Consider the following 22052-nt stretch of genomic DNA (forward strand, 5'->3'; position numbering starts at 1 on the left):
GAAAGCAGATTTAGGTCCGATGTCTCGTCTCGCCACCCCCCCCCCCCCCCCCCCCCGTGTTTACTTTACTGTGATTGGCCGAGCGCAGGTCTCTTAAGCCATAAAGTGGACGACGTGCGAGCTCAGCCCCCCCCATACAGAAAGGATCACCTCCATGAACGCTTTATAACACAAAGCTCTATTTTGTTAATATGTAAATGTGTATATATTTATAAATCTATATCGACAGATCTGTTCTTTTCAGTATGTCCGACATCGAAAGAGGAAGACGAGTCTGTCAGACCAAAACGTTCCACGACTCAAGTTACTACAAGTTGTTTTTGTTGCTTTCAGACCGTGACTTTATCAAACCCTGGTCCACCAGCAGAACCGCAGCAGCTCTAAAGCTACAAAAAAGAACCAGCTTCTCAGCCGTTTATGGGACCTCAATAAAACCGTGAAAGAGAAAAAAAGACTTTAAACCCTCCCAAATGTGTGTTGCTTGGCAATTGTATGTTCAAAAAGTGTAATAATCAGGAAAAGCTGGGCTTGTGACACAATCACTGCTTTCTTTGTTGCATCGATGGTAAAATGTTTAAGAAAAAAAGGACAAAAAAAACAAACACTTGGAAAATGATCTATTTTTGTACAAAGGTAATTTTATCTCTTTGCTTGTGTTCTCTCCCTTTTCTTCTGCGGGCTGTCGCGTACATTGTGGAAAAGCTTATTCCACGAGGCGATTTTCAGATTGAAAGTTGAAGGTGTGAGGAAACTGTTTCGCCTTTACTTCGCCATTTTCAGCCCGTCGCTGCGAGACGGGGAATGTCCTCTTTAATTCTATTTTTGTCCATTTGTTTTTTAAGGAGATGGAATTGTTGTCTTCTGTTCTTTGTGGGTTGTTCTCCGATGTTCTTATCTTTCATGGACAGAAATAAAGTTATTAAAAAACTCAATGAGCTTGGCTGATGCCGGTTGATTGTGTGCGATGTAAACTTTTAAACTCACGACTCGTTCACGTGAAACGTACAAAAACTGGGTTTATTAAGTCGCAGGTTATAGCTGTCAAATGTCAAAACATGTATTCCACCAAAAAAAAAAATAATAAATCCAGGTTAACTACGGAGAACAGATGCTGCTGGCTTCATGTGCAGAACTACAGAGGGAGCTAATCAAGCAGAGGAGAACAAAGACAGCTGAAATAATCAAATCACAATACGGCAACGTCATATGTACAGATGCTCGAGGACTAAACAGCTGCATTTGGTCACTTTCCTAAACTGTTCAATTTAGACATGGGGGGGACTTTTTTGTTGTAAATGTCAAACTATTTCTGTGCCATCACATTTTCGTACGTTAAATCCTGGTTTGTTGCCCTTAAAGGACTTACAAACACTGAATATATCTTGTTACAGCACGCGGTGCACATTTGAGATCTGGCAATTAAATATCAAGACAAAAAAAAACTGATAGTGCTGCCTTGAATGATAAATAACAGCCATAGGATCCTTAAAGTCTTTTCTTTTTAATACTTGATGTCAAAGTCACTTCTCCTTGAAATCACTACTCAGTTACTCAGACAAACAAAAAAAAAAAAGGCAAAACACAAACGAATCATAGAAAGGCCAAATAAGCTTTACGTTTATCGTGAGAGACCAGAAATGCACGCGAGTTGGTACGGAGCCGTGACGTCGGGGGGGTTAACGCAGTGTCAGAAATACTGAAGCACCAGAACAGAGCATCAACATTGTTGTATAATAAAAATAAAAAAGTCTCCAACTTCCTGGTGGAAGAAACTAAATCTGGCACACGTTACGGACGCATGGAATATCTCAGATGTGGCTTTGTGGGGTTTTCAGCCGATACGGTTTGTGGTCGATGACCTCATTTGATTCTCCTCGTTGAATTTCATCACCTGAAAGCCCTCTGCGGCCCGCAGGAGCTCTCTGTTCGGAAACAAAAAAAGTCCTCTTTTCTTACAACAAAACAGAAGAAAAACTCGTTATGAATGGCCCAAAAGATCCAAAAAGAAAAAGGGGGCTTAGCAGTCGCTTCTCCATAGCTTGATGGTTTTGTCGTTTTCTAAAGCCGCGGACGCGATGATGTTCTCTGTCGGGTGGCAGGCGGTCGAAATGACGACGTCTGGAAAGAGTAAGAGACGGGAGGGAGAGTTTTATAAACGTATTGCACTCAGCCACAAAGATCTGAGTGAAAAACAGCTGACAATGCATCAGGACAAAGTGTCTGATATTGAGCCTATTAACACGTAAAGGGACAGTTCACCCCAAAATCTCTGCCATAGAGATGTCTGCCTTCTCTGTGCTCCGAGTGCCAAAAAAAAAACGTTAAAAAAAAAACTCTGCAGCAATGTCCCTTTAAGAAATCAAGACCCGGTTCCCAAAGATAATCCACAGAGCTTGTTGTGAGCACCTTCATGTAGGAGCTATAGACCTATGTATTTTTAATTTGGGGGTGAACTGTCCCCTTTAAAAAGTTAAGACCCGGGGCCTCTCCTGTACCTGTGTGGCCCTGGAGTTTCTGCACGATCTCCTTCGTCTGCAGGTTCCAGATATAAACCATGTTGTCCTCGGAGCCGGACACGATCCACTGAAAGAGAACGAGGTAGAAATGAGTATAAAGTGTGCCGGTGAGGCGTTAAATAGCAGGAACAGTGTTCACCAGGAACATGAAGGAATAACACAGGTCTAACCTTTCCGCCGGTGACGGAGAAGTTCGCGAATATGCAGTACTTCTCGTTTTTGTGGCCGGTGTACGTTTTCAAGCACTGAAATGTAAAAAAAAAAACAATAAGTACATTTTCTGCTTCACGTGGACAAACCTACATTTATCAGCAACTTAATTTGTTTTCAAAGTAAAAAAAATAAAAGGAAGCTTAAACGTGAAAGAACATAAATCAACCTGAGTGAATAGTTGCTCACCTTTCCTTTGCTGTAGTCCCACAGCTTCAGCGTGCTGAGTAGACACAAATACAGCAGAGCTAACGTTAGAGCGGCTAGCTTTAGCTACAACAATGTGACTATAAAGCCAATAAGTCTTCATCTCATTACTTCCATGTACAGTCGGTTTCTGTAAACCTGTAGCTGAGGGAAGCCTATCGTAGCGCTGCGCCGCCCTCTGCTGGTGACAACCCTGAACAACATGAACGCCGGCCTCTAACACAAAGCAGCGCGCTGACACTCACTTGTCCAGCGTGGCCGCCAGGATGTACTTCCCGTTGGGGGAGAACTTCACAAACGACACGGGGGGGTTGTCGTCGTCTGACACAAACAACAACAACGGGAGCAGAGTCAGCACAAAATACAGCACACGATAATATCACACACGTGTTACGAGGCCTCAATTCAAACAGTCACTCGTCACCTCAAAATAAATATTTATTTCCCCTGTGATAAAGGGCCGTCATAGCCCCGCACATGAAGGCTGAGCTTACCGATGAGCGTCTTTAAACACTGCCCCGATGCCGTGTCCCAGATCCGGCTGGGAACATAAACCAAACATAGGAATTAGGCTTTAACGGGTATACAATGAATAAAACAGAAGCATAGCATCACTATTTTAAAACAATGTTAACAATGCTATGAGCAAATATTCCTATAGATTGAATATAATAAAGAATACGAGTTATTTAATTAGTTTTGCTAAAATATTCAGTCTTCATAACTCAGCACCCATCCTACGTGTTTTCAAGCCGGTGTTAGACTCCAAATAAATCACCTTTATTAAATAAAACTAACTGTCAAAGCAGGTAATGTTCATACTTGCATGATTTATTATTATTAAACCTATTTTGTCTTAAACTTCCCCCGAATGACGACCACAGTTATACATTTTCCTCTTCCCCTTTTAAAGATCCGCCCTGCCGCACGAGTAGTGTGATGCAGACGAGCTTTGTTCTCACCAGAGTCCGTCGTAGCTGCTGGACACGATCAGGGAGCCGTCTCTGTTGAAGTGAACCTGTAGAACGAGACAGATCACGTTATCTGCTACCGTGTTTATCTTACTAACGTCCTCGAATATTAATATCATTGTAAAAAAATAAGAACTTACAGCTGAGACTGGGTCAGAATGAGCCGGCAATGTTTTCAAACACTTGCCGGTCTTCACGTCCCATATCCGTACGCTCTCATCAAACTGGAAGCAAATAAAAACCACAGACATGTTGAGGAGATGCTTAAAGTCCAGTGCTTTAGCGGAACATCATTCCCACTGACTGCTTCTTCTGTGCCCGGAGCTCTGTACTCACCGATCCGGACACGATGAGATTGGACTGGGGGTTGAAGTTGCAGCAGAAGACGTAGTTGCTGTGACCTTTTAGAGTTTTTAAGCATTTCCCCTAGAAGAAAGAGAAGCAAAGAGAGAGAAATGTCACGTTCTCATTTGCTGAAGTCACACCCGGTGTTGGGCGACCACTGGAACGTGATGGGATTGTTCTGCTCAGTGGATCAGAGCGTTTCATTGAGCGCTCTCTTACCGAGCTGACGTCCCAGATCTTCAGGGTTTTGTCGTCGGATGCGGACACCAGGAGGTTGGAGTCGGAGGACCAGGCCACGTCAGAGATACCCTGCAGGTCCACGGGGCGTTGATTAGGAACACACGTAGATAATACGACCACGGCGTAAAAAGGTGAGGATCTGTTTACTCACCAGTTTGTGTCCGGATATGGTTTTCTCAAACTTGCCGTCGTATGCGCCCCAGATTTTGATGAGTTTATCGGCAGCTGTACAGACAAAAACAAAAGATGCATTCAGTGAGTGTTGCTGCAGCCTCCGTGAACACAAGCTCACTACTCTTTTCACAACATATTTATGATAAAAGGCAAATGAGAAAATATCTTCAAATAGGATTTACAGTAGAGCGGCAATGTTTAGTAGATTGATCTGCAACTTTTTTTTTCTTCAGGCATTCTTTAAGCAGAAATAATCATCACCACCCTCTGCTTCCAGTAAGCATGCGGTGATGAAGACATGAGAAAGCGTAAGTCATTTTTTCACAATATTTTTTTAACTATTAATGGACGAAACGCTTAAACAAGAAAATAGCTAGCAGATTAAATGATAATGGGAAATAATTTGAATTGCAGCCCTAACTTTCTGTGGCCCCACATGAGGTTTTGGAAACTAAAGGAACTCACACGAGCTGGCGAGCCATTCTCCGCTGGGACTGAATTTGACGGAGGAGACGGCTTTAGTGTGGCCCGCTAGTGTGAACTTCAGGCTGTAGTTGGGCTTGCCGGGCGCAGACTGTGAATGAGAACATGACGTTTAGAAACGTGCGACAAACAGGCAGACATTCATTCATCGAAAAATGACAAAGAAAAACCTACGTTTCCCCCACAAATGTTCTCACCATTCCCACAATTAACCAATAAGTGAAGTGCTGTAGTTGCAGATATTTAAGGGACCCAGACCTTGCTTTGACTGGCAGACGCTGATGGGACGACGGGAGGCTTCGTGTCGGTCTCTGGTTTCTTATCTTCCGTTGCCATGGTGAGGAAATGAGCATCTACTGAACACGCTCCTGGAGACAGATATTGAGTTTAATAATGAAATCCTGTAGGAGTCTGAGCTCTGTCGCATTCACAGACAACCAATGTGAACGTAGCCGTGAAACAGACGTCTGCGTTGTAAGCAGACAGCCATCAGTGTCCTCAGCACACACTTTATGATTAGAGTATTAACATTAGAGTACTAACATTAAGAGTATTAACATTAAGAGTATTAACATTCGAGTATTAAAGTATTAACATTTGAGTATTAACATTAGAGTATTGACAGAGTATTAAAGTATTGACATTAGAGTATTAACATTAGAGTATTAAAGTATTGACATTAGAGCATTGACATTAGAGTATTAATTAGTGAATGGTAGTAAATTAGAACATGCACAACAATGATTGCATTGGTTGGTCTTCATGATGATTAAAGGACTGATTTCTACAGTGGATACATAGATAATTCACTTCAAGCGAGTTTAACTGTACAGTTTATAAATGACGCGATCCACCCGATATGTATGCTTTTAATGTAAACTATGGTAGATATTTCATATGGAGGGGAGACAACGGGTGTTTGATACTGTAACGTTAACTCAATACAAACGCAGCCATTAGATCGGCCGTTAAAAGATGCCTTTATTCTTAGTATTTAGTCGTTAAACAGACATGACCTGTGTGGCTGCTTTCTACTTTAAAATAGCTAGCGTTATGTAAAAAAAATTAGCTATTTCAGCTAGCAGTTAGCTAGCTACCGTCATCTGGCTAGTTACGGTTAAAAGGGACTGAATAGAAACATGTAATACATTTAGCTAAGACTATACGTGTGGCTAGTTGGTATCAATTACTAAAACGTTCAAGTTTATTCGTGTTTAAATGCGACAAAAGCCAAAATAAGAAATATTAAACAAAGGGCGACACGGAACCCTTTCGTTGGTTAGTTCAGCTGTGACAGTAGCTGTCGTCATGCTGAATATTGAGCATTTACACGGTTACGATTTGAAGCCCAGACAGAGATGGACAACAAGTCAATGTTGAATCCACTGGTTTAACATGAGAGCTAATGTGAGTCCCAACATGCTAGCAGTCTGCTCGCGAAGCATTAACGCTGTTGACAAATTGGTTGAGCTGCCACGGAGGGGCCCTCCATTCAAACGGTGAGTATTCAGTCGTAAGCGGATACTCACGGGGATTCGATGCAGCTTCGCGGTCAGATTGCTACTCCTCGTGAAGATTGGAGGGAGAAATTAGTATTTTTTTACTCGGACGACCATGGAGGACGCGTTAATCAATAGGCTGGCTGCTGGGTGCTCGCCTGCGACGAGAAGCCAGGGGAGAAGCGGGGAATGTGGTGTGCTGGTGCGTCTCTGCGCATGCGTGTCACTCTCAGAAGTAACGGAGGCCAATGAGGGACAATAAGTGTCAAAGGCAAATGTACCTATTTCATTACTTGTGAGTTTTAGTAGTGGTGTTCCAGGTGACCCTGATCATTTTGATGTTTTATTTTGTTTGAAAGTGCACTTTTACAAATAAATCGAAAGTGATAGAGTGTAGGTTTGTGGATTGTATGTCCTGCATATGTTGTTTTTCTTGAGACCATTATGTATTGGGCTCAATTAGTGGGAGTCATTACATCAACATTTGACTAATTTACCTCAGGGCAGATAAAGTTTGATAATGTTATTTAAAAGCTGATGGCAGTATAATAAAATGTTGTCAAGGATATTTGTCAAAGGATATAACGTTAGCCTGAAACGTGGACGTCCCTTTGTGACATAATAATATACTAACATGGCCCAACACACTCCAGCACAGTAGGTGGCGGTGTGGACCTTTGGTTTACAATCCGCCAGTGAAGCTGTCTGGGGAGGAGCGCACGTTCCTGGCTTCAGGTTTGTTGTTTCGGTCACAAAGTTTCAAAGTTGGTCAAACGGTGCTCTCTAAAGTCTGTTTTCTTGTGTGCGTGGTGTCCCTAAACTCTCGTTTCAACGTGCCTTGCTAAGAAAAGGAGTTAGTAAAAACTCCTGTAGTTATCTAAATGTTAGTTTTTTGTCCGCGACCCCCCCGCCCCCTCGCGAGACAGTTTAAGTTGCCGTTGTGTGAGGATAACAGGTAACATTAGCTCGAAAGGTAGCGCCTCTAAGGCTCCGTGTTAAAGCTGCGAGCTGAAACGTAAACCTCCTCACAGCAAAGCACGACTCTCGGACTTGACTTCGTGTATGCCAAATTCCCGAGGAGGCTATATAAGACTTTATTCGAACGACTATTCATTATTTTGTAACGGCGACTTGTGATGACACGGTGCACGTTTAGTTTCTCCTGCTAGCTAGCTGAAGTACAGCTAACAGCACATCACAGGCTTGTCCTGTAGCTGGTATGGCGCTCTGTTTATTACACTTAAAAACAACAACTGTCAAGCTCTTCTTTTTGCTGTTTGTCGAGTTACAAATCAGTGTTTACATGTTAAAGCCAGTAACCTTTATTTAATGCTATAATGTTACACTTTACCGTACTTACCTTTAGCGCGTCACTGTCTAACCCCTCTTAAACCTTGTTAAACATCTCGTCGTTCCTTTGAAAATCACCACCTTGATGACCTTTGACCTCCTTGCCACGTGCAAAAGTGACGATAAAACAGCCCAGAATCACAGTTTATACTATGATAAGGGAAAGCCACAGTTTAACAATAAAATAACAATGAACAAGTGGAACACACACTCCTCTAGGCCCTCCTTGGCCTATACACAATGTGCACCAAAACTCCTGAATCTATGGCAGCAGTTGAACAACATGCAGCTGATAACTGAATCACCAGACAGACTCATTCACGTGAGCTCTTCATAAACATCTTTGCAACTGCAATGATGTCTTATGCTACGTACCAAGTGGTACTCAGAGTTGCCAGCTTTAACTTAACTTTGGAGTCTGTTGTGCAAATCTAGACTTCACGTGTTTGCAAGATTGTGTATTCGACTGAGCCATTTTTGTATTTTTTTGAGAAGCCATCCCCATTTGATAGAAGATCAACCGTAGTTACATCACACATTAGCAGTAGTAGCGGCTTGTTTTGTATATATTTCTGAACCATAGTGATGACCTCTGACCTCTCTGTTTTCATGTCGGCAGATCACATCGTGTGTTATGAAAACTATGAATGAAGCGAGCCGGCGTTCCCTCGGAGCCTTTGATGAGCTGACGGACGAAAGCTGCGGGATTCACGGGAGATAACACAAACCAGCAGAGGTCGCGTTCTGTCGGGGAGACCGGTCCCAGCCATGTCGGCAGACGCTCGCCCGGACCCCCCGCGGTTTGTGAACCCTCCGCCCCCCGAGGTCACCAACCCCAACGGGCCCGTCCGGAGGACCAACCAGCTGCATTACATGCAGAGTGTAGTGATGAAGTCCCTGTGGCGGCACCAGTTCTCCTGGCCTTTTCACCAGCCGGTTAATGCAGTCGCTCTTGGGCTGCCAGTGAGTAGTTTAAAGTGATTTCAATGTTCTTCTAGCTTCTATAGATGCTTTCAGTCCAGAATGCACCACAACACATTGCAGTGTGTAGTGCTTGTTGTTAGTAAAAAAAGACATTTATATCAATTAATTATTTATGTATTCTAATGTATTTTAATGACAATTGGACGGATTGTTAACATTAAGTACTTATTAGACATTTTTTATGTAGCTCACCACCTGCCCTAAATTTAAAAGTCAACAACACATCAGAAAATAAATCCTGAGGTAAAACAACACAACTTCACTATATGGTGTTGTACTAACTACAATCGTGATAGTCATCCCTGATAAAGGCAGCTGTATATTTGCTACGAAATACTTTTTTTCAGGGTCTAATAAACAAAAAAAACGATGTTATTCACAACCAAATTAAAGTAGCCTCTTGCCTACTGATGCCTGAACTCGGTACATTTTGTGCACACATGGAATCCCACTGTGTAACCGTCACACACGTGATTGTCTCGTCGCGCTGGAGAGAGTCTGCTTTCCTCTTTTCTTTCCCTGAAGTAAAACTGCTTCTAAATATAACATAACGAATAACCTTAAGAATCTTCAGAAATAACCTTAAACTTGTATAACTGTGTTTTCATACCTGTCTTTACGTGCTAGTCAGTACTTAATTAATGACTTAATACTTTTAAGTATTTGCTCCAATTATAGAATGACTACTAATTAAATTATGGACAAATAAAACCCAAAACTATCTCTTATGGCTGGATACCTCGTTAAAGAAGAATTCTAGTTTATTAAACATTGGGTGTTATTAACGTTAGTCGTTGACTCTTTTTTTTTCCTCAATCAGGATTATCATACGATCATAACGTCTCCCATGGACCTGGGAACCATCAAGAAACGACTGGAGAACGACTACTACGTGAGCGCCGGTGAATGTATGCAAGACTTCAACACCATGTTCACCAACTGCTACATATACAACAAGGTGAGGAGCTCCGTGACGGGGAATGCAATGCGGCGGTTCGCCTCACATGAAAACTAAGAAAACTGTCCTCCAGCCCACAGATGACATTGTGCTGATGGCGCTCGCCGTGGAAAAGGTTTTCTTGCAAAAAGTTGCCCAGATGCAGCCGAGGGAAGTGGAGCTTCTTCCTCACGCCGCCAAGGGGAAGGGCAAGAAAAGTAGCCCCCCCGGTAATGAAGGTACGCGCACGAACCCATCGGATGTACAGTGTGTGGTATGAACAGGCAACACTGCTTCAGGCCACTTTCCTTACATTTGGTTTCATTACAAACATATTTTTTGTGTGTGTGTGTGTGCGTGCATAAGAGGCAACAGCATACGTGTGAGTAGTCTATGAGATGTGTGGCAGAAAGACAAAAGATGTAGTGGAAGTGTAAATAAATATATCCATCAGCGATATGCTAACAACAATAATATAATTACATGTTGTCATATAATAATACTAATTATATAGGCCATAATTATAAAAACCATCATTAGTATATAGTTATGATTTCATTGACATGGCAATTAGGTGCCAGGCCGGGGCAGCGGAGAGGCAAGCGAGGCGTCCTGCTTTCAGTTTTAATGTTGTGTTCTATTAAATGCAATCAAAAGGTTACATCCAGATCTCCCTTCAAATATGTTTCCTTAATTCATCCCTCAGTATTTCACTTCTTTTTTTTTAACGCAAAACATGGTGATGTCACTGCTGTAGTTTATCTTGGCATGCCTTGTTGTGTGTGTGGAAGCTTTATATTTGGGCCTGCATGAATCAGCGGCGCCCTAAAGTCTCTCGACGGTTCAGCCAGCACTGTGCAGCATCAGGGAGCCTCTGCCCCTCTTCTTCTTCTTTTTGTCTGTTTTGAAATGTCTCTGCTCTCTAACTATATACTCTGTACCCTGTGGGTCCTTTTAGTGAGGTTGAACTTTGCAGTCACACAAATTGGAATTTCTTCCAAAGTGTTGTTTTTCTCATTCCACCTAAATGATATTGCACTCTGGAAATGTATACGGCTATTAGCGCGGTAATTTTGGGTGTTTCTTAAATCGTTTACGTGTACATGTTGGAGCGTACAGACCGACGGCCACTGAGAACAACGTGTGTGTGTGTGTGTGTGTGTGTGTGTGTGTGTGTGTGTGTGTGTGTGTGTGTGTGTGTGTGTGTGTGTGTGTGTGTGTGTGTGTGTGTGTGTGTGTGTGTGTGTGTGTGTGCGCGCTTTTTCAGAAATCAGAGTGGAAATAACAACCTGCGCACAGCGACACGGAAAGCTGTGTCGTCTTCGATCAATCTTAGCTTAGATTGAACACACACACTGGATGTTTGTCGCTGCTTCTTTTGGCCAGAAAAAACTAAATCCTGTTACAACACGATGCACCTTGAAACCTGATATTATAAAATATTACTACTTCGACTAAGATGTATATTTTACTGGGGTTTTTCTATTTTATTTGAGTTTGTCAGGGTTCCCACGCGTCCTGGAAAACAAAATTGGAAGACCAATTTTCCAGTCATTGAAAACACACATTGGAAAATGAGAGGAAAAGTGAAACGTTTTTGATTTTGACATTCTCTTATTTTCCTTTTGCTCATAATGTACCACTAGTCTATCCACCAGAGCTCCCCAAAACAGATACAATACAAGGGGATGTATTAGTGTATGCTGCGATGCCCTGTCTTTCATACCAGCTACATCATCACTGAAAATGCCCTGTGTTTGTGTTTGATCCACGTCTGCAGGTCGGCAGAACGGAGCCGTGACCAAATGTCCTTCAGCTACGACGCCCACAACTCAGCCGAGCCTCAGCAACACGCCCTCCAGCTCATCCTCGGTGCCCAAGCACCCGTCACAGACCGCCACAAAAGTGAGTTGCCGTTTACGTCTCTTCCTATTCGTTTGGAATCGCAGATCACGAGGAGAGTTTTCTCTTATTGTGGTGTGTGTTTTTGTGTTTCATTGGAGAAGAAAGGGCTGAAGCAGAAGGTGGACGCCGCCGCTGATCCCGCCACGGCGGCCGTAACCAGTTTGAGCGATTCGTCAGGAAGCAAGAGGAGACGTGAAAGCGCGGGCCGAGGGAAGGAGCTGCCGGAACAAGAACCCGAACAGCTCACGATTTGCAACGATATCCTGAAGGAAATGCTGTCCAAGAAATACCTGTCCTACGCCTGGCCGTTCTACAAGCCCGTCGACGCTGAAGCTCTGCAGCTCCACGACTACCACCTCATCATCAAATACCCCATGGATCTGAGCACTGTGAAGGTACGAGCAAGTGCAAGTGCGTGCCCTTCATGGTTCATCTCACGGGCATGACGGTTGTTGTCTTGATGACTTTTTTTCCATTTCCAGAAAAAGATGGATGGAGGAGAGTACCAGGACGCACAAGGCTTCGCTGGAGACGTCAGGCTGATTTTTTCCAATTGCTACAAATACAACCCGCCGCATCATGATGTTGTCACTAAGGCCATAAAGCTTCAGGTGCTCTTTGAATTGACAAAAAAAAAAAAAAAAGGTTTTGCTGTTTTTGTTTTAGGATTTCACTCGATCCTCCTTTCGTCACTGTGCATGCGTTTGCTTCAGGGTGTGTTCGAGAAGATGTTCGCAAACATACCGGACGAGCCGGTGGAGTTGCCGTCGCCAGCCAAGAGAGCGGGCTTTAGCAGGAACGGCTCCTACAACGCCGACAAATCAGACTTAGCGGACGAGCGGGACACACCCACCCGACTTGCTGAGGTTCAAGAACAGGTGGGCTTCTGCACACGTCTCTAACTCCAGAGTTCCTCTTGGCTTTGCGACGCCTCTGGTTTCCTGATAGATTCATTGACCTCTAGTTTAATTATCTAAAGTGTTGCCTTTACTTACAAATGCTGGCATAGCATCTATTCTACCTGTAAAGAAAAATGCAATGAAAATATAGCTTTTATAGAAGTTCAAATTTCACCACATCTCAAGTCAGCAGGACTTTTTCTTCACTTCCACATGAGATGAGATGACCGAGTTTTCTGGAGCAGACATTATGTTTTGTGTCCTGCAGCGTCAGGTTTGTCAACATGTAACTGGCATCATGCTGTGTATATAAACCCAATGGCATCATATTAACAAAGTATGCACAATACAGGAAGCAGCGTTGGGTGTGCATTGAGATTTATTTTCTGGCTCTCAAATATACAACAGGGAGAAATAGCTGCATTAAGTATATCAGAAGACTTGTATTTTTTTCTCCTTCTCTGACTGTTGAATGATCACATGCTGAGCTGAACTCGGCCCAGCAGACAGTAAATCGATCAATGACACTTCCTTATCTTTACTCTTTATGTCACTCCAGCATGCTCGCACACAGAAACTACTCTCTGGCATGATTTCCTACTGTTGCTATTTTTCCTCTCACTTACTGTTTTGATACTACCACATGTACCACAAAAAGCAAATGTCTTTTGTTTTTTGTTGACACGGCTTCAAACTGTTCACGAACAGCTCTCTGCATACTGTGAAGTCCCTGCGCTTAGACCAAAGAAGATGAAAGAAAAGGACCAGAAAGACGACCGCAGGCAGCATCAAGGCGGGGCAAATTACAACTCCAGGTAGGATGTTTCACAGAACTGAAGAACTCTATTATCAAAGTATGTCACTACCACGTAGAGACCTTTGTCTTGGAATTCCAGGCGGTCGTGGTTGGGAAGCAACGTCTGCGATTCAGATGATGAAACTCTGCAGATGACGTACGACGAGAAGCAGCAGCTGAGCCTCGACATTAACCGGTTGCCCGGCCTGAAGCTGGGCCGCGTGGTGCACATCATTCAGAGACGAGAGCCCTCAATGCACGACACCAGCCCCGAAGAGATGGAGATCGACTTCGAGTTACTGAAGCCGTCCACTCTGCGTGAGCTGGAGCAATACGTGAAGTCTTGTCTGTATAAGAAGTTCAAGAAATGTCAAAGTAAGTAGGAAGCCGTCCTCCCACCTTCCCTCAAATCATTAGTATTCTCTCCGCCAGGAGGATCATACGATCGGTGACGTGTGTGTGTGTGCACCTCTGTGTCTGTCCAATCTTGTATTTTGCTGCAGCAAACTACATTGTTTTTTGGGTTGGCAGATATGGCTGCATGCTCAAGGACCTTTCGTTGTTGCAGTGACTCACACCTTTTTTTTTTTTTTTTGCCCGTTTTATACCACTGACTCCTGTGTTTAGGAAGCTTTGTTTGGCTAACAGCTAACATAATTACTGGTTCCCACACTGCTGAGTACATCACAGCCACTCAGCCCACAGTACACACACTGCTGAGTACATCGACGCAGAGTACATCGCCGCCACTCAGCCCACAGTACACATACTGCTGAGTACATCACAGCCACTCAGCCCACAGTACACACACTGCAGAGTACATCGCTGCCACTCAGCCCACAGTACACACTGCTGAGTACATCACAGCCACTCAGCCCACAGTACACACACTGCAGAGTACATCGCTGCCACTCAGCCCACAGTACACACTGCTGAGTACATCACAGCCACTCAGCCCACAGTACACACACTGCTGAGTACATCGCCGCCACTCAGCCCACAGTACACACACTGCAGAGTACATCGCTGCCACTCAGCCCACAGTACACACACTGCTGAGTACATCGCCCCCACTCAGCCGCTGCTATGCGAGCAGACAGCTTGGTGAGTTTAGAGAGACTGTATGAAATATCTCATACGACGACTTGTATCCGATTGCCTGCATACATCACCCGTTGTTTTTGAGTTTGAATTAAGTGTGTTTCACGACACCTTACAGCCCTTTGTTGTCTAGACAGTTGCCGAGACAATTGTGAGTTGTATTCATTCAATCGATCATTACAGCAGTGGTTGTTGCACACACACCTGGCGGAGATCTGCACTCCAACTGAGTGCACCGTTGTTTGAAATGAATGTGCTCACAAAACATCGACGACAACAAAACATTTAAATGCCCTCAGCATCTGTAGAATTGATTTGGTGATGGTGCTTCCTTTACTTCCCTCCATCCAGAGAAAGGCAGTCATGCTGCGTCTCATCACGTCAGCTGCAGCACTTCTTCAGATTCGGCCACCAGCACCTCCAGTGACTCCAGTTCAGAAAACGGCGACTCGTGACGGCTGTAATGTTTTTATTTATTTCTTTGTTTGTGACCAAAACAACTGTTAATCATCCCTATTTTTCTATTTGTCTTATGTTGAAATATTTGGAAAAGGAAACTTCCTTTTATTCAGCGTGGCCTTTCTCACTCCTTAATAAATGGTAATATCCGGCGCTGGTGTTTCTTATCAGATGTTATAAATTCACTGGGGCACATTTCATAACATCTGAGTTTAATATCCTGTCTCCGTCATTCATTTTACCCACACCTTTTTCAAACACACCGTTGAAATATTCTACTCCACCTCCAATTCTTGCACGAGACGGCTCTCAATAGCAGCTCTTCAAGTCGAGAGAAGCAAGTTTCTATTGTAGGACATGATTATGAACAAACATATTTAGTCTCAAGCACGCTGCAGTTATGAAGGCTGCTGTTTGAGACTGTGACATGGGTATTCATCTTTATGATGACAATATGGTATGCATTTAGTCTTGTTCATTAGAAAGCATGGAGAGGGTGGGGAGAAGGATTTTGGTTCACAGCTCCACACATGTATTATGTACTTGTCTGTTTCAGTTGTGGAAGAAACTGGAAAATGAATATTGAAACATTTTCCCACTACATACATTTTTAACTGTTCAGCACTAAATGCACGTAACAATTTTATTTTCTACCTTTTAACACGTTTAGTTTTATTTATTTCAAGTCTCCTCATGAATGTCGTTTGACTTTCACCTTTATGGGTGCCGTCCGTGATTATTGTTCCAAGCAGAGCAGTTTAAAACAAACCACTGCGTGACCTTTGTGAAGGGCCACACCGGTGTTTAGCACGGCGTAGTCCATTTACTACAAATGACTTCCATTGAATATGTTCCCCATGATGCAGTGCTTTAACTGTGTCTTCCCCTCCAGGCTTCTTAGCGCCGTGGTATGAAAGTCAACTTGCAGAGACTTGAGTCCGGTGATCCATCAAAGTGAAGATCATGTCCACTGTTATTTATGTCCCCTGCCAGTATGTTGCATGGCGATGTGCTGTCTTCTTTAACCTGTAAACACTACAATTATGGCTACCGAAATCATGCCAATTAGATTTTGTATTCCGTTTGAACAAAATAAAACTACTAACTGAGGCCTGGAAAAACCATGTTCAAAAAACAGAAACAGCCCACACAGCAGGAATGCCATTTGTTGCAAATGAACCACAGCATGAAAGAAAAACAACACGTATGTAAGTTCTTGTTTCGAACCATGTTTTTTTATTTGGTTGCTGTTAATATGAATTTACTTGTGATAAGCTGATGTTTCATCTGTCTGCTTAAGCTCTCCTGTTTCTATTTTGTTAATAAAAGTAAAAGCACAACAGTGGCCTTGTGTTTGTTTGACAGGGTCGGTGTAAAGTGCCCTCAACGTCGTGCTCTTTAGTCCACAGTTTGCACCACAGTGACAGAAAGCCCTCCTGATTGAAACATTGACTCCACTTTCAGCTGGCCTGCCAACTGCTCTGGTGGTACTGGAGGTATGTCTGTGTGTGAGTGTGAGAGGACCGTGGTACTGAAGGACTGTCTCATGTTGGCGGAGAGAAGATAAAGAGTAAACTGGAAATCTGTGGCTAAACGGAGCTTGCAGTTCAGTCAATCAGCCAGGAGATGGCCATCATGCACCATCCTCAGCTTTATGAAGATAACTTTTCATGGTTTCACTGTTGTATTTTAGAAAATACTGCAGTTGGGATGGATTATTATTTATGCATTTATTATATATTATTTGTCAATCTACTCATAAGAAAATATAGCTTGAAGTGATTTTCATTAAGTGAAGAGTGAAAAGTTGTTTTTATTTTTATTATGGGCTATTTTGCTTCAATAACATGTCGTCTTTTTCAGACTAGTGGAAAGAAAACTTCCAAAATACACATTTAGCTGTTCATTTTACTACTTTGTCTCTTCGTGTCTGTAGTTAGCATTAGATAATGCCTCACTTGCATATTTGAGCATAAAGTTTCAGAAAATGTAATTGTCTCAATGTAAGTAATGAACTGGGGAAAGTTTCATGGTGATGTCTTTAGTTTAATATTCACCTAAAGTGTCTTGCGAAATGAATGGAATTTTACAAAACATTTCTTTAAAGGCCGTTTACTCAAAATGAGTTTTTTTCTCAGACTCTGAGCCACAAATCTCCGCTTCAGTTGCACTTCCATACACCAAACGTCCCATTCCTGTGTATTCTGACGGTTTTCACTGAGGGCTTAGGTCATACATCATTCATAGCCTGATCTCTAAAACATTTTATCAATCAAAACATGGCAAAATGGCTGTTGACAGTATTTTCTGATTTATGATAAAAAGAGATCCAAAATTCTCATCATAATAAACCTTTGACTCTTAATACGTCAACAAAATGAAATGAATTATGAACCTGGCTTCATCCATTGCTCAGATTTCAATTCTGGAAATATATGTAAATTAGCACATACGTAATAAGATTATGCATCATTTGCATATTTAAACCTACATGTTCAGAAAACTTCTAAAAAATATATATACTTCTCTTAATGTTAAGTATTCAACTTGGTAAGTTTCATGGGGATATCTGTTATCCCTATATGTCTGTAGTGTTGATGCTTGCACCGCTCATACAAAACACTGGACACTGCACTTCCTTGTGTCCTGAGCAATATACACTTGCCATGCCTTTGTTGCTTCAAACACCCAAGTCAGAGACACCGGTGATACAGTCTGATTAACCGTTAGCGACCTGGACCTGGGGCCCCCAAATAGAACAGCTATAGATGTATTATGCTGTTTATAATACATGCTGTTACTCTACTCTAACACATCATACCCTGAAATAAGTTACAAAAGGCCCCCAAAGCACTTAGAAATATACAATTCAGCTGTATGGCCGCCGACTTACTGTGTACTTCTACTTCAGAGGAAAACATTGTCGTAATACATTTACGTGACAGAGTAATGTTACTGGTTACATGGCAGGTTCAGATTTGCGGAACAATCTATAAACGTTAGGAAAGCAACGCACTGCGAACGTTAGCGGAAAGTTAGGAAAGCAACGCACTTGTGCTGATAATGCCTCTCTCACTCTTCACTTGAGGTCATAATTTGAATGCAGGACTTTTACTGCTTTGTCTTAATTGTTTTACCATTGATAGACGACACGCTGGACTGCTGAGGCCTGAAGCCCCCCCCCCCCCCCCCCCGTCTAGCCTTGCACTGCGCATGTCGCAGAGAGAGAACGTGCCCTTTGTGACCTGCACTCCTCCCATCATGCCACACGCAACACGCCACTCTGCACCGACCAACAACCTCAGGGGGGGGCGTGATTGATCAATGCCGCAGCTCCAATGACAACAAGTCATTCGTGCCACTTCTGTCCATCGCTCACAACGCATGAAGCCGATTGCTTAAAAAGAACACACGCATGCAACCCTCCAGTCATGTCGCACCACACTGTGTGTGTGTGTGTGTGTGTGTGTGTGTGTGTGTGTGTGTGTGTTCGATTTGATTAATGGATCTCCGGTTTTCATTTCCTTTTCACCAACTGGTAGTCCGTTTGAATCAAAGTATGTAGAGTGACCTGCACATGTATGCACTTTTGTTTGGAAGTTGCGCTAACGTGAAGAATCTTAAATGCAAATTAGACGATACTTTTCTCGATAAATCAAGAGACTTTAAAAAATATATATATATGCTCAATTGGTAACAAAATCTATGATGCTTGTTAATCTATTTTAAAACCATTACTTATCCAAGGGGATTGCTGAGTGTGTAGTTTTGCAGCGCTGCACTGCATCACATTCCCATACATTTTGCATGTGCATTTATATTCGCTTGTGGGAGCTGCAGGACCATAAGCTTATACTCAGCAGTATTACTGGATTCAGCTACAGGCCACCAAACCACAACCCCGACTCTCTGACATTCAGGCTGGTTGGGCTCTTCAGGACGCCTCTAAAGGTGACGTGATCTCATGGCGCCATCGGGGCCCAACTCAAAGACGGTTTTGTAAGAATGTGTCCTGCAAAGTCACATTTGTCTGCTTGCATGCTTCCTTAAGGTTGGGACTGTTTATGCATTCACACATAAACTGCATGTGCATTCTCTGTAGATGACGACCGCAGTCTCAGTAACCGAGGCTGAAACTGATCTCCGGGTAATTCCATGTTGACTTTCGGGTCTGCTGGTCATTGCGACTCCGGCCCCCCGGGACTCAGAAGCCCGAGGATGAATTTGGGACTACACAGCCAGCACTCCTGAAAGACAGACCACATCCACAGTCACCGTAAACGAAAGCAAAACCGCCTCGGGCCTCGGCAGGCTGTCCTGTCCTCACGTAGCGAGCAGATGTGAGACACCTGCAGGAGACAAGGGAGGGGTCTCACAGCTCCAAATTGAAACACAAACAGGCATCTTGATTGGTTCTAACTGAAAATTCTGCTTCCAGGCTCTCTATATGGGTCATGCACGATCCACTCTTGCATGTCGTTCCGTATATGGCTGCACAACCACTGGGGAAGGCTTTTCTGCCTGGGTGTGAATGAAACGCTGCCTGTGCCAAACAGGATTTTGGTTTTAAAATGTTGGCTTTGTATTCTTGAACTGGAGGCTTGGACCTCTGGGATAGAAACGATGGGCGGCAGCGATCATGGTCTCTACACCGTTGTAACATATTTGGGCGGGAGTCAGTCCCAAACCGGGCAGCGAAGAAGAAAGCTGAGGAAGAAGAGGCCTCTGACACGATATCCAGCTGTAAAGACCTGGAAGTGGTCGTTTGAATCCTTCCTTAAGCCGTACATATTGATGACTTAATGCGTCTTGTACTTGTCCACGCTCTTCATGTATAAATCCAGCTTTGCAATCTTTAAATGAATAAAAACATGAAAATACAAAAAGGTACAAAAAGAAGCTCATAACATGAGACGAGAGTTTTATGCCCGGAGATAAATTAGCCAAATGTGTTACATCCCTGAGGAAATGTGAAGGTGAGAGGGGACGATTATGACGGGGGTTGAGAAAGTAATGAGACGTGACGGAGGGGGTTTAACAAGAAACAGGTGGCATATTGATTTTAGCGACGATTAAGTGATTAATTGACTAATTTTGATTATTTCACTAACAAGAGCTGACATTGGGAAATCTATTGAAGAGGAGAGAGACCGGGAAAGGAAACAAGGGAACGAAATGAAACGCAATGTCTCTAAATGGCAGAGGATACTTCAAATAATAGCCGGGTGCTGTTTTTCACAATTGTTTGAGCCCAAAAACGGAGCGGAAATGCAGAGTGTGATATTTCTGTCACTACGAGCGACTCCTTTCACGTTAATATGGATGCAAATATATGGATTGTGGGAGGCCTTTTTTCCCAGCTGACATTTCGACTCTATCGTCGTAAGAAAAGACCAAGGCTGCGGTCGAAAAGTAAAGAAATGACCTCCTAACGTCTATTCCTAACCACTTTTCCTTGACCTCTATTAAAACGTCATGGGGTCAAGGAAAGAAGTGAAGGAGAATTCATGAGGAGTTAGGAAAAGACAACCGTGGTGTTCAGAGAATCCGACTCCACTTTCACTAAGCTACGTAGTTATGATGCGACGGAGAATGTCACTGACGGAGGTCTGCCATGGTGGAACTACAACGAAGAAGGACAACAGAAAGCGCAACAGAAACTGTTCAATATCAATATTTTCTTTCTGCAATAGTGTAGATTCAACGGTTCGGTTATAATGTGCTTTTTAACAGTTTATAATAATCTATTTTAGGCCGAGCTTGTTTTTATTACTAATGCTTCTTGTTATTGAGAATGAGAATTCGTTCATTGACAGTTTACTATTTACTGTTTGTTTTATTTCTTATTTTTCTTTTTTTAAACTTATTATGTTTACCCATATTTCTGTTCCATAAAACCATATATGTAACAAAATACTTATTGTATTTAGTGTGTTGTTCACTGCAGTGGAAATGCTGACCTCAACAAGTGCACTAAGATCAGGTTGAGTTAGTAAAATGTATCTCAATATAAATGAACATGTAAACCCCATAGTCCTGTGTGTGCTGCACATGTTCAGTGAATATTAATAATTAACATGTAGACTAAAAGTATCCTCAAGTTTAGGTGAAAGTTAAAGACAGCACATAACAAAGTGAAGAACTATGAGTATGATGACGTGTCTGTAAACTCTGATGCTGAGTACTTCTTCACTTTGTTTTCTTTCTATTGAGTCCAGTCTGCATGAAGCTGCTATTATTCAGTGTAATGAGTTCCTCCACAGTCATAAGTATTCAAATCAGTGTTTCACTTTTGTAACAAAACAAAGAAGATGTCCCTCTGGACTAAAGTCTGATTTGCCTTCATGCTTCTTATTGTGATGTAAATATTTCAGATGGAGCATTTTTCCACTCCATATATCATGCATGAGCTGATCATCAGTGATATGTAAAGTTTCAAAAGAGAGAAATGTAAACCAGAAACCAAAATAACACGCAATTCACAAGTCTTATGTAAACACGATGAGAAAGGTAGTCTGGCCATGAGCTGAGAACTGTAATAATCCTGCTGACAGTCAAAAAAGACTCAATGTGAATGATCACACTGTATTTAGTATTGATGTCGAGCAGGTCATGAAGCACAATCAGTTATTTGTTAGATCCGGTGTGTCCGGACAAAGATTACTTGTTTTACTAACAATGTTTCTTTCTTCAGACGAAAAAGGTGCAGCTTCTGAACATTTATACATATAATTTAACTTATTCTGAAACTCAAAGATTGTGTCTTATTAATCATTACCTTTCTTTTTCTACTACCTCTACCACCTGAGCTGCCTCCTTTCACTGGACGAAAAAGGTAAGTATGAGCTTTTAATATAAATGAGTGAAAACTATATATTATTACAATACGTTATCATCTAAACTAATGTGAAATTATTAATCTCACTTCATCTGACTGGTGGTTACTGGTGCTCATCATGGACAAAAATGTGAGTGT

General features: G+C 42.6%; 2 protein-coding genes across 3 annotated transcripts; one reads left to right on the top strand and one right to left on the bottom strand.

Moving 5' to 3' along the window:
• Nucleotides 1-1003: 1003 nt before the first annotated feature.
• On the bottom strand, nucleotides 1004-6841 carry wdr5 (WD repeat domain 5). Its single transcript, XM_079179572.1, has 14 exons — nucleotides 6676-6841; nucleotides 5405-5514; nucleotides 5129-5237; nucleotides 4641-4714; nucleotides 4469-4558; nucleotides 4241-4330; nucleotides 4045-4128; nucleotides 3896-3951; nucleotides 3428-3474; nucleotides 3179-3254; nucleotides 2916-2949; nucleotides 2687-2761; nucleotides 2496-2583; nucleotides 1004-2118 (listed from the first exon to the last, which is right to left on the bottom strand). Exons 2-14 carry the CDS (start codon nucleotides 5480-5482, stop codon nucleotides 2018-2020), a joined length of 1002 nt encoding a protein of 333 aa, XP_079035698.1. The 5' UTR covers nucleotides 5483-5514; nucleotides 6676-6841; the 3' UTR covers nucleotides 1004-2017.
• A 498-nt stretch (nucleotides 6842-7339) lies between these two features.
• On the top strand, nucleotides 7340-16403 carry LOC306710783 (bromodomain-containing protein 3-like). Of its 2 annotated transcripts, none has more exons than XM_079179470.1 (11): nucleotides 7340-7380; nucleotides 8615-8958; nucleotides 9800-9937; nucleotides 10011-10155; nucleotides 11697-11821; nucleotides 11923-12216; nucleotides 12304-12432; nucleotides 12535-12699; nucleotides 13429-13535; nucleotides 13617-13891; nucleotides 14969-16403. In XM_079179470.1, the coding sequence occupies exons 2-11, from the start codon at nucleotides 8764-8766 to the stop codon at nucleotides 15070-15072; spliced, it is 1677 nt and encodes a 558-aa protein (XP_079035596.1). In that variant the 5' UTR covers nucleotides 7340-7380; nucleotides 8615-8763; the 3' UTR covers nucleotides 15073-16403. The 2 variants fall into 2 exon arrangements, with proteins under 2 accessions (XP_079035596.1, XP_079035597.1); XM_079179471.1 differs by lacking the exon at nucleotides 7340-7380 and adding an exon at nucleotides 8025-8317.
• Nucleotides 16404-22052: the final 5649 nt, after the last annotated feature.

Source organism: Pholis gunnellus (assembly GCF_910591455.1).
Source record: "Pholis gunnellus genome assembly, chromosome: 18".
NCBI lineage: Eukaryota > Metazoa > Chordata > Actinopteri > Perciformes > Pholidae > Pholis > Pholis gunnellus.

Bases quoted from the DNA above. Each gene is read 5' to 3' on its own strand.
- wdr5 (XM_079179572.1), bottom strand. From the start codon at position 5,482: ATGGCAACGGAAGATAAGAAACCAGAGACCGACACGAAGCCTCCCGTC. The intron at 4,559-4,640 runs GTGAGTAAACAG...GTGGACCTGCAG, and splicing joins CCATATCCGGACACAAACTG to GGTATCTCTGACGTGGCCTG. The intron at 3,475-3,895 runs GTGAGAACAAAG...TTATGTTCCCAG, and splicing joins AGCAGCTACGACGGACTCTG to CCGGATCTGGGACACGGCAT.
- LOC306710783 (XM_079179470.1), top strand. From the start codon at position 8,764: ATGTCGGCAGACGCTCGCCCGGACCCCCCGCGGTTTGTGAACCCTCCG. The intron at 12,700-13,428 runs GTGGGCTTCTGC...GTTCACGAACAG, and splicing joins TTGCTGAGGTTCAAGAACAG to CTCTCTGCATACTGTGAAGT. The intron at 13,536-13,616 runs GTAGGATGTTTC...TTGGAATTCCAG, and splicing joins GGGGCAAATTACAACTCCAG to GCGGTCGTGGTTGGGAAGCA.